The 12,053-nt window shown below is 38.9% G+C and overlaps 1 protein-coding gene across 2 annotated transcripts in view; it reads left to right on the forward strand.

The window, feature by feature from the left end:
• Window positions 1-12,053, forward strand: part of DOCK1 (dedicator of cytokinesis 1) — a 313,699-nt gene that overhangs the window by 58,209 nt on the left and 243,437 nt on the right. For both annotated transcript variants that reach the window (XM_068400212.1, XM_068400213.1), the window contains exons 19-22: window positions 3,433-3,530; window positions 6,611-6,700; window positions 7,197-7,297; window positions 8,702-8,836. In XM_068400212.1, coding sequence (XP_068256313.1) covers window positions 3,433-3,530; window positions 6,611-6,700; window positions 7,197-7,297; window positions 8,702-8,836 — 424 coding nt within the window. The remainder of the gene's footprint in view (window positions 1-3,432; window positions 3,531-6,610; window positions 6,701-7,196; window positions 7,298-8,701; window positions 8,837-12,053) is intronic.

The following is a 12,053-nucleotide window of genomic DNA, read 5'->3' on the forward strand; positions in this document are numbered from 1 at the left end:
CCTTTATTTTTATTCTGTTCTCCAGACTTTCTGTAACAAATATGTCCTTTATGGGCTGAAGAAAGAGCTTGACATAAACATTAAGTGCATTTTTGTGTAATGAAATGGAGCTTCTATATTAGAACTCTGGAATTTAAGAATTGATGTGAAACTGTGTCAAACGAGAGAGATATGTGTGTTTTAAGTCATGACTCACAGTGCCACTGTCACCTGCTGTATTAACAGGCAGTGTGGAACTGGGTCCCCACCTTCTCTAGGGGGTGGTTGACTCTTTGAAACCTCACACTCGCTTTGCAACTGTTTACATGTTGTGGGGCACTGAATGCATCAGCACACAGCCCAAGTTTGTGAGCTTTTGGTTTTTTTTGGTTTTTTTTGGTTTTTTATTGGTTTTCTTTAGTTTTGTTTGGGTTTTTTTAAGGTCAGAAGTGAGAAATTTGATGCCATACATTATGGGATATCTACTTGCAGTTGACAGCATCTCAGTAGATCTTTCTGGGGTGGGAAGTGTTGGAACTTCTTAGGGTAAATGGACATCCCGCTCTACATGAAAACCGCCTGTGGATAGTAAATCTTACCAGTGTCTCTTGTAGAACTATGTAGTTGGATGTCCTGTTATTGTCAGGGTGATGGGAGTAGAACTGGAATTGCATTAATGGGCTTGCTGGAAAATTTTTCGCATTACTAGTAGCCAGAGAGCTGTCCACTGTTCTACCTGTGTATTTGCTGTTGGAAGCATCCAGGGTGTCTGTAAGGGTTATTGAAAGAATTTCTGTTTCCTTTTCTGCCTGAAGGACTCAAACCTCTAGATATAGCAGTGACTGTTACTCATGTAGAGTCAAGATTTCAAGGAAGCAAGGAGACAAGGCTTTCAGAAAACAGTTGAGAGGAATTTTACGTAGTCATTCAGCACAACTGATAATGTAAAAAAAAAAAAAAAATACACATGATACGACAAATTCAGGTGCTACAGTGGCATAAAAGTGAAGATGTGAATACAGAATTAAAAGAAGTCATAGAGAGTGGGAAGTTAAATGCTTTAAGTCAAGAGAGAAGATTATTTCAAAGAACACATGGAAATTTAGTTAGAGTGGAAACACCATCTAACTCCAATTCAGTGACTGGGCTTTGAGAAAAGGTTGAGTATCTCTATAGGGAAACCTTTGCATAAATACAGGTCAAGGAAAGTATATAACCAGGAAGCTGGACCATTTGCTTCCAGTTGCTAAATAAGATATAAAAGATCTTCAAATGTAGTCAATATAATCATAAATTACATTAACCCAAATAAAGTTGCTGTTGGCTGCTTGGCAGGCTGAATGTTTGTTCTAACCCTTTGGAATTGAAAATCCTCGTTCTTTTTCCTCTGATATTTTCTGATCACATAAATTTCCCTTGGCCTAGGCTGGCTATGGTAATTACTATTTACTATAGGCTAACACAGTGTTTGTATTCTACTTACTGTATTATTTTATACCTAGACCTATTAAAAGAGTGGGATTAACTGACTGATTGCTACTTTGCTGGGGTAATTCTTGCAGTAACAGAGCGAATGCACATTTGTACTGTACACTGTAACTTATTTTTCTCTTTCTGGTGGTTGGACTGCATTGACATTTTCTGTTTGCATATGTATATTCATTTAGCATTTGCTGTGTCATCACGCTGAAAGTACACGTGAGTTTGTTTTCTTGGGGCAGTGCACGATGCCATTCGGAGATGGTCTGTGGGCTGGCTGTTGTTCAGCACTTATTTTGTCAAGCTGGTGCCTTTTTAGAAGTCAGACTGAAACAAAATTCGGTGATGGAGAGCTGATATAAACATATTCATGGAACACTTTGGGTAACTCGTGGAAGCATCTTTACTTTTCTTCCAGAAGCAATTTTTCTGTTAACGTTGACTTTCTAAGGTTTTGATTTCAACCTATAGACTTCTTGTAGGATATATTAAAAATCATAAACATTAAAAAAAATGAAAGCTTGGATTGGTCAAAGCTATAATGTATTAAAACGCTCTTCTATTCCGAAAGAGATGAAGTTAAGGCTTGGTTTGAGTGCTGCTCAGAGGGGAATCTGTCCCAAGGAGAACTGCAGTCCATTTCACAAGAAGTAGTTTTATTTATTGCTTAGAATGAAAAATTTTGGGGAAAGTATAGCAGCTGCTCTGGGTCTTTGCATATAATTTGCAGAATATACTCTGCAGATGCAGTATAGCAGCTGCTCTGGGTCTCGGCATATAATTTGCAGAATGTACTCTGCAGATGCGTGCCTTGGTAAACGTTTTGTTGGTTGCTTTGAAAGCTTGAATAAAAGGAGTGAGGGGATATTGGTTGGGAGAAGCCGTCTGTCCTTGCTGTTTAAGAGTTATATTGGGCAGAATTTACTGGGTAATGTGCAGTGGTAATCCAGTGGCTAAACTGAAGGTAGCCAGTCTTTAAAATCTCATTTTTGTGTCTCTTTAGGGGCATCTACAGATGACGACTTGCGGATAGTTTGTTTTGTTCTGAAAACTGACTTCTAATAGGGCAGGGAGGAATTTTTCCCCTGATGCTGGTTTGGCTAAGGCAGGACGAGCTTGGGGTTTTGGCTTTGTGAGCAGTTCAGGTCGCATCTCAACAAATGTGCGTTTAACTTACTGGTGCTGTAGTGTGGTGGTTAATATTTACTAGCATGTTTATTTGCAGGGAGACCTCAGTTGTGAGTTGCCTCGTGAGAAGTTTTCCTTAAAGGAAACTGAAAAAGGATGTTGTGGTTCTTTATGACTAGTAAAAGAGAGTGAGCTTGCTGCCTGTATTCTCTTATTTATCAGTGAATGATGGAATGACATGATCTTAATAGTGGGGTGTAGAATTTGGGGACAAGACCATTTACAGCTGATTTGTTTCATGATCTGATCTGTACCCTAGCTCTCCATCACTTGGAAGCAACCAAGCAATTTGGGCATTGTGAGTTATTAAGCAGAGAGCTTGCCACTGAATTAGCTTAGTTTGCAACTGTTTGCCTTGCAGTGTGCCTTATTTTCTTTTCAGTTTATTCAGTGAGAGCAAAGAAGCTAGAAACATTAATGCTGGAAGAGTCACGGCCCTGTACATACGACTGTGTTGGTGGCTGACTAATTTCATTTTGGCATCTTTTTCTAAACACACAACTGTTGTGTACAACAAATTACAACTAGAGGGATCAGACTTTCTTGGCCTAGATCTTCGTGCTGACATTTCGAAAGCAGACTGCTTTTTTGAAAGCCTTTCAGAGTTCTTTCATGATAGAAGTCTTGTACCAGGTTTCTGCAGTGTCAGGGGTGTGCTAGAAATACGTGGTTGTCCAGTGAAAATGGCTGACCTAAGGAAGTAAACCTCTTTGTCCTGAACATAATTATGGGGTGTGAGTGAAAGTAAATATCCTGCATGATACAGTTGTTTTTTCTTACTCCTAGTTGATCTCTTGGGACTTCTGAAATGGCGATCTAACACAAACCTGTTGCAGCAGAATTTGAAGCAGCTGATGAAAGTCGATGGTGGTGAAGTAGTTAAGGTAACAAATTAACTTCTTTAAAAATTCGTTTGGTATCATAATTTTGCTGAATCCCGTATTTTGGTGTATTCATATCTTTTTGTTCCCCCTTCCCTTACTGCACGCACTTGCACATTAAATTGTAGCCAGGTATCTCTCAGCGTTCAGGATGCTAATGCCCTTCACCGTGCCCTCAAAGAGCATTTCGGATGTTGAGTACTGGTAAAACACACATAAAATGCAAATTTCTGAAAATGTAGAGTGGGTTTTTTTGTGTTTGTTTTTTTAGCGCTTCAGTGAATTTTTATATACAGGTACAAGAAGGCATTTTTCTTTGCAAGATTAAAACATCTTGGAATTCTTAGGTGGTGATATTAAATGTATTTTTAATATATGGATGTGGAACGCAATCCTACTGTGTGCTGCTGTTTTTTTTTATTTTTTTTAAATTATTTCTCCTGAAAATATTTAGCTGAGGCAAGTTATTTACATTTGCCAAGGCCACTGAGTGATGGTAGAGACCTACATAAAGACAGATTTAGCTGTGGAAAAGAGTAGGCTGGGACTTTATTGAAAGTGTTGTAATAAATCAAATCTAAGAGTGTCAAAAGATGTAATGTCTTGGGGCCAGATGACCCTTCAGGGCCTGTAGTGTTGTTTTCTTACTTAAGTGGATTTTAATTTGGTTAATAGAAGCATAATGAATGCCTCATCTTGAAGTAACTTAAAACCTCTGAGACTGCGGATATTATCCTTTATTGAGTAGGGTGAAAACAGTATCTCGCATGATGTGTTTTTCAGGAAGGTTCTACCTGCTGCTGTTTTGTTGTGGATCATTTGATAGCTAAAAACTTGACACTGATACTTGCTGCTGCCAAGCATTGTCATAGTTCTGCCATTTGTCGTTTTCCCTCTTCTCTAAAAGACATCAGAGCGCGTGCAGCAGATTGCTGCCTGATGGATACTGGTGATTTTAGAAGCACCAGAATGCAGCACAAACGAGGTTTAAGTAAAAGCAATATCGGAGCGAGTTCTCCAGCTGGCACACGCTCACCCCTCCCTGCGCTGTTGCAGGACTCGTGTGAAATCTTACTCCCTTCTCCCTATTTATTTCACAGGGATCTGAGCAGAACTTGATTTGTGCATAGGACAGAAGAGTGAATGTTTAATATTGCTCTCTTCAGTTTTTATTCCTTTTTTAGAAGACCATTGTTTACATTGTCCATCTGTTACAGCAGCGTTCAGAAAATCTTTGTGTAGACTGCTCTGTTGCACATCCATAATATCTAGTTTGTAACTGTTCCTTTGTATTCTTTCAGCTTTTTTTGTCCTTTGTGTTTTTAAATACGATACATGGTACAGGCTGTGTATATTACAAACAGTATGCATTTGATAAAACATATTCAAATTTTCTGTTAAACTATTTCTATTTTTTCAAAACTCCAGTAAAATCCCTCTGCCTCCTGGTGTTCATTTATTGGGAGATAGAGATCAGCCGTGATACTCATTCTGTGATTGACTGTTTCAGTAGTGTGTGGAAACTGTAAATGTTATCTCCCTTTAACAGAGGCTCTGACTCCATTTATGCAGAGAGTCTATAGGATATGAGAATGTAAACTAATAGTCTGGAAATACTAGCTCCCTACCTGAGAAATGTTTTCCTGCCACTTTATACGACAAAAGCATTTATCCTCTATTCTTGCTGTTACATGAAGTCCTTGTGAACAGGTTTAAAACTTGAATTCTACTAATGAAAGTCAGTTATGAGCTGGATTTCCCCCAGAACTGAAGTCTAAAATCAGCTGCAAGCATTTTGGCTTTTCTGTTTTTTCGTCTTCAGATATTAGTAGCATGAACTGTGGCTCCATGTTCACTTGTTTTGAGGAAGTCTGGCATTCAGCAGCTGCTAAATGGAGGTTAATTCTTGAGATCTAACTTTGGTTTTAGTAGGTAGTCCAAGTGAATTGTGTTTGATCTAGGAGACTCATTATAGATAAAAAATTTTAAGGGAGGAAGGGGGGAGTCAGACTGTTTCTCCATCACTTCCACAGTGTATATACTATCTCTTTGTAATTGCAATCTCAGGAATCAATTGCCTCCTGTTTGTTCAGATGTTCTTCCCAACTATACCTTGTCTCATCTACAAGACAAAACCCATTTTTACTTCATTTGAGACAGACTTGCTGGAACAATTCTTGTTGAACCCCTTCTCTCTCAACCAAAACAAGTACAAACTGAGGCCGTGATCCATCCTCACTCTGCCTTGGAGGAGCCCATGTCGTTTTTGTGTCATCTGGTGGAAGAAAATGCTCAGACCCAGAATCCTATGCTGATAAAACTGAATGCATTGAGGAGTATCTCTGGTCTATGGATGTTCTACTTGTCCCTGGGAAGAAACACTGTAATTATACATGCATAAAACAGCTTTTATCCCTCTGCTTAACTTGGGTCCCCTGACACTAATCTGCTTTTACTTTCATGTTGCACAGATCAGGGTGTCCAGCCAACTGGCTAGTGAAGACTCTTCCTCTGTTACAGTGATAGAGGCGTGTAGGTCTTGGGCTGGGGCAGAAGGTTGCGTGCTCTGTTTCCCATGCCTGCATGTATGCTCTCATTTGAAACTGGATCTGAGTTTATGCAGTCATGAAAAGCGGTGTGCTGTGCACTTTTCATTGCTCAGCTCAAAACCACTGAGGGTGACTTGATTTATTTGGCATGAGACTGAGTTGCTTGTCTGGTTTGTGCTCTGAAACATCAGTTTTCAGAAACTGCATGGTCCTGTTGACTGTCTGTTGAAACTGAGTTCTGAAATACATTTTTGTTCATTCACTATAATAGATTAAACTTACTGTACAGGTGTACCAAGCGTGATTTTTCTGACCTTTTTTTTTTGTGTTTGAGTGATATGGATCTATAGATAATCAACTAAAAAATAATTTGCTGAAAAACAAAATATTAAATTTTCCTTTTTTCAGCTAACTTTTAAAATGTCCTTACTTTGTAAAATACATAAATGAAAGCAAGTATGTCTGTAGAAACCTGTGTGACGTCTGAATTTATTTTTTCCTGTAAAATGTGATGAATTGTGTATTTATTTGTAGTTTCTTCAAGATACATTGGATGCACTTTTTAACATAATGATGGAGAACTCGGAGAGTGAGACGTTTGACACATTAGTGTTTGATGCTTTGGTAAGTTCTCATTGTGGATGGAATCAAGTGTAGGTACTGCAACGACGAATAAATAAAACAAGTGGTGTAAATGCTAGGATGAAGATCACTAACGAGACAGATGATATTAGCTGTTAGTTATTATTTAGTTTAAAATGCATGGAAAGTGTTTGTTATATTTGATGTTTCAATTGGACTTGATCAAAAAGGGGTTGTATCACATCATGTCATCCTCCCAGAAAAGATGGAAGCAGTCAAGTCCAGTCATTTTAGTGGGTTAACAGCAGAATTTTAGACAGAAACAGAAAGTTTCTGCTTGGACAGAAAACTTTTCTATGAATAGGAAGTTTTCACAGGAAAGGAGAATATTAATATATTGTGAGGATAATCAAAAGCCAAAGTCTGTGTGTTTTTAGTGTTATTAATATGTCTTATCTGAAAATAAAGGTGGGTGAATGTACAATATTAAAGATTTTTTTTTTTGAGCGTAGTGCAATAATTATGCTGTTTTTTCCAGGTATTTATCATTGGATTGATTGCTGACAGAAAATTTCAACATTTTAATCCTGTCTTGGAAACCTACATTAAGAAGCATTTCAGCGCTACATTAGCCTACACGTAAATTTTAAAAATTACTTTTTCTAATGTAGCATGCACCGTTTTTCCAGATAATGTTATTCCAGATAAACTACTTGTTTATGTAGTTTAATTGGGAATTTGCCCATTGAGCTTGGGAGGATGTGAGCTTCTTGAAGAAGGCCGGAGATAGTATGTATTTCTCTCTTGAAATAGCAGTAAGAAAACTTTTGGTCATTTACAAGGAGGAAGTCTTGATTTTGTTGTATTGAAGGAGAGGATGAGTTGACTATTTCAAGAATTGTTTGTAAGGAAAGTATTAGTAAGCAATTCCCTGTCATACTCGAGAAAGAAATCACGTTTATTTAAGATGCTTCAAATATATGTTGTTTGGTTCATTAAATTGATGTCCTACCCTGTATTATCTGCATTACTGTCACTTCGGGGAGGAAGCAGTGGAGAAAACAAAGGTCCGTTATATTTTCTGTCTTGAGTATTTCTTGACAGTTAGGTTCTTTGCTGCTGCTTCAGACTATTAGTGTTGGAGGAAAAACATACAGTAGATACCTTTGCAGTGTTGGGAGGAAAACAAATCCAAACCAGGAAACCTGCTGTGCACTTTGCTATTATACAGTCTCTCTTATGTGACCAGAAAATGTTTGAGAAGTATTGATTTAAAATACTGAAGAAGAGTTGGGCCTTTATTCACAACTTTGATATTACAATCACTTCACTGAGTCACAGCCACTGTTGCAGCCTTCATGTGAAGTGGGTACTTACTTTTAGCGTGAATGTTGAAACATGTAGTGTAGCTGGGATGATTTAAAATGGAATTGCTTGTAATTGCGTTAAAATTGTGATTTATATTCATCGGAAGGGAAGTAGTTGAAATGGTATTATTTTTAAAATTGTTTCACAAATTTGGTAGACTTTAAAATGTGGAATAAGCGAATTTGCAACTGGTGTTATATATGTTTTTGAGAAATAAATTTCACAGATTCTAGCTCAAAATCCATGGGAAGGCTATGTAAAAGGGAAGCCTTGTTTAATGAAGAAACTCCCATTTTAGGTGTTTAAATTCTGACAATGTGTTTGTATTTCATTTAGTTATTTTTATTCTTTTAATTATTGTTAGTAATTGCATCTTTATAATAGCCTAAATCTGAATATCCCTAAATATCCAGCAGAAAATAAGTCTTACGGAGATTTGCTGTATTGCTTGTATGTTGAATTGTGTTACAGTCTGTGTTTTTTCTTTTTTCCCAAGAATAGGTTGCAGCTACTTACTAGCCAAACCAAGAACATAATGAGTTTATTAGTTGCATAATTAATTTTGTAACTTGGTGGGCACTACTTAGGCACATAGTTTTTCTTTAAACCTTTCAAAATTGAAATTCCTCTTTGCAAGCATACCTGTAACTTTTATGTGTTTTTGTTTTTAAACAGAAAACTGACTAAAGTTTTAAAAACATACGTGGATAATGCTGAGAAGTGTGGTATCACTGATCAACTCTTTAAAGCTATGAAAGCTTTGGAGTACATCTTCAAGTTCATAGTGCGGTCCAGGATATTGTTCAATCAGTAAGTACGGCGAATGCTGAAATCTCCTGTAATTCCTGTTGACAGTATTGTTCAAAAAGTGTCACAATTATAACACTACGAGTTAAACTTGCTCAATATTGCACTGTTTTAGAAATACCTTAAGTTGTTAGAATTTATTTCAGGAGGCAGCTGTTCCCTAAGAGCGAGCCAGATTTCCTTAATCTTGAACCCAGCTGTATGGAAAGTAGTAAACAGAATAAACCTGTGTCTGAGGTGTATATGTTACGTATCAGTGCACTGCTAAAATCATGATGTGTTGCAGCTCTCTATAGTTTAGGTCTCTGAACAAATAAAGCTTGCCCCTATTTGGGAAACTTTTGTTAAAAACTGATGCTGTGACTGAAATGTTGAAGCTACCAAGTAGCCGTACAGCCCTGTCCCTCGTGCAGGCCTGGGCTTTGCTGGTGGCTTTCCTCAGATGGCTGCAAAAGTCTGGGAAGACAAAAGTGTTGAAAATTTTGCAGCAAAGCAAAGGGACAGCTCTTCTGAGTGGGAAACTTGACGTTTGTCCTTGCGTGGTGGGAGAAGCTGTGGTTTGCAGAGGGCTTTATTTGTAGGCCAGACATGGAGAGTGGAGAGAGTCAGAATGGATGGACAGCGAGGGGGAAAAGGAGTGTGAGATACACCTTTTTTGACACAGTGCCTCACGAAAGAAAACCACAAGTATGGTTGGAGTTAAACCCCCAACAGCTGGGAGCTCCCCAGGCCCCCGACCTGTCAGAGCAGACAGAAGCTCTTGGCGGTCAGTTGTGGTTTGTAGGGCCTTGCAGTCTCAGTAGGTTTTGGTGAGTGAGACAGGAAAGTGGAAAGAAAGAAGGGCTGCAGAAATCTTCTCCTCAAGAGTTGTAGTATTTTTGATCAGAGAATCATATGGGTTTCTGTGAAAGCTCTTTTTGTGCCTCCTGGCACGGCAGAGGCCTGCTTGGGGGCTGTTGTCTGCTCCCCACACCACCTCCTGCGTGGTGAACTGCACAGAGACTCACTGGTGCTGTCTGCAGTGGGTGCCCATCCATAAAGTCAAGCATAAATAATTATTCTAAGTTAATTTGGAAGTCAATACACAAAATATTTAAAAAGTTATAAAAAAAGTTGATGATGTATTTGTCTTCGTTTAGATTCAGTCCTTTTACTGTTTAGATTCAGTCCTTTTACTGCTTGTTACCATTAGCGATGGTAACAACCTTATTACAAGGGATTTATGTAGAGCTCTGAAGTTACCAACTTCACCAGCCTTTCTCTAAATTAAAGTTTGTAATTTATTTCTGCAGGAGTCTTGCTGTGAGATTCATAAAATACTGAATGTCATTTATACTGTTGCAGGTCCTACAAATCACTTAAAAACAGAAAAAAATAATTATCTCTTGCTGCAGATTAGATTTACAGACAATATGACCCTTTAGTATTGGGCATTGGATTTCCTCGTGCTAAGCACTAATTCACAGTTCTTTAGCGTTGGGAAGACACAGCTCTCAATGACAAGGGATTAATCAGCGAAGCTGCTGAATGCTGAGTGACACCATGATTTGTTCTGCTCTAAGACTTAAATCCTGCCTGAGGTGTGCGATTTGAAGTTGTTACAATGCAGAAGCGTAGCAATGCTCTAAAATATTGTTAGTGTTTTACTGAGAAATCGCAATGAACAAGCAGAATATTTTATTAAAAAATATTATATGTTTTTAACTTCAGTAATATGTTAGTGGACTGAAAACATGGAGCATTTTAGTAATGTGATTGCAGGCAAGCTTCGGTTCTGGATAAATACATAGAAGCTCAGTTCACCTAGTTAAAGCCTGGTGGCAAATCTATTTGTTCAGTGTAATAACGTTTATAAAGGCAAAATATTGTAAGTGAACTTCAGAAATACCTTTATTTGGTTTACTCGGTAATGATCCCAGAGGTTATGTTGCATTACAACAGTCTTAAAATTTTGAAGGCAGTGCTAGAAGGGTCAAATTGGTGCAATCCTGGTTTTCTCATAGCTGCAGTGTTTTTGTGCATTATCAGGTGTATTAAATAAATATATGTTAATAACTGACAGTAGAAACACATTTGTGACCAACTTGTTTATTTTTATTACAATTTCCGTTTTGAAGTGCAAAGCTTTTTGTCTGAAGCAGTTTGATTTATGGGACTGTCAACTTTAGTTACTTCTTATATTGGTATTAGTTTCACCTCTCTAATCTGTTCAGGGGGACACTGAAATCCATTACAGAAATTGGGAGTTAACAAGTAATTTGTCCTGCATAACCCCCAGCTTTAGCCTAAAAGGGGAATAAAAGTTTGCACAGCAAAATAACACAATTTTCCTGTAGCATTCATTTCCTCTATGTACTGGTTAAACAGCTTTTTTTAATATCTGTGGCTCTCAAAGGCTTATCAATGCAGCATTAAAAATGATACACATTAGCTTCAGTGTAATGCAGCAAGAATATTCATAGAATCTCAGACTGGTTTGGGTTGGAAGGGACCTTAAAGACCATCTAGTTCCAACCCCCCTGCCACAGGCAGGGACACCTTCCACCAGACCAGGTTGCTCCAAGCCCCATCCAGCCTGGCCTTGAACACTGCCAGGGAGGGGGCAGCCACAGCTTCTCTGGGCAACCTGGGCCAGTGTCTCACCACCCTCACAACAAAGAATTTCTTCCTAATATCTAATCAAAATCTCCCCTCTTTCAGTTTAAAACCATTCCCCCTCGTCCTGTTACTACTTGCCCTTCTAAAAAGCCCCCCTCCCGCTTTCCTGTAGGCCCCCTTCAGGTACTGGAAGGCTGCTATAAGGTCTCCCCATAGCCTTCTCTTCTCCAGGCTGAACAGCCCCAACTCTCTCAGCGTGTCTCCATAGCAGAGGTGCTCCAGCCCTCTGATCATCTTCATGGCCTCCTCTGGACTCGCTCCAACAGCTCAATGTCCTTCTTATGCTGGGGGCCCCAGAGCTGGACGCAGTACTCCAGGTGGGGTCTCACGAGAGCGGAGTCAAGGTACAGAATCACCTCCCTTGACCTTCTGGCCACGCTGCTTTTGATGCAGCCCAGGATACGATTTGCCTTCTGGGCTGCAAGCGCACACTGCCGGCTCATGTTGAGCTTCTCATCAACCATCACCCCCAAGTCCTTCTCCTCAGGGCTGCTCTCAATCCATTCTCTGCCCAGGCTGTATTTGTGCTTCTGAACTCCATGTTTATCTTAAAAAGATAAGC

This window comes from Nyctibius grandis, chromosome 4 (genome assembly GCF_013368605.1).
Source record: "Nyctibius grandis isolate bNycGra1 chromosome 4, bNycGra1.pri, whole genome shotgun sequence".
In the NCBI taxonomy this organism is placed as follows: domain Eukaryota; kingdom Metazoa; phylum Chordata; class Aves; order Nyctibiiformes; family Nyctibiidae; genus Nyctibius; species Nyctibius grandis.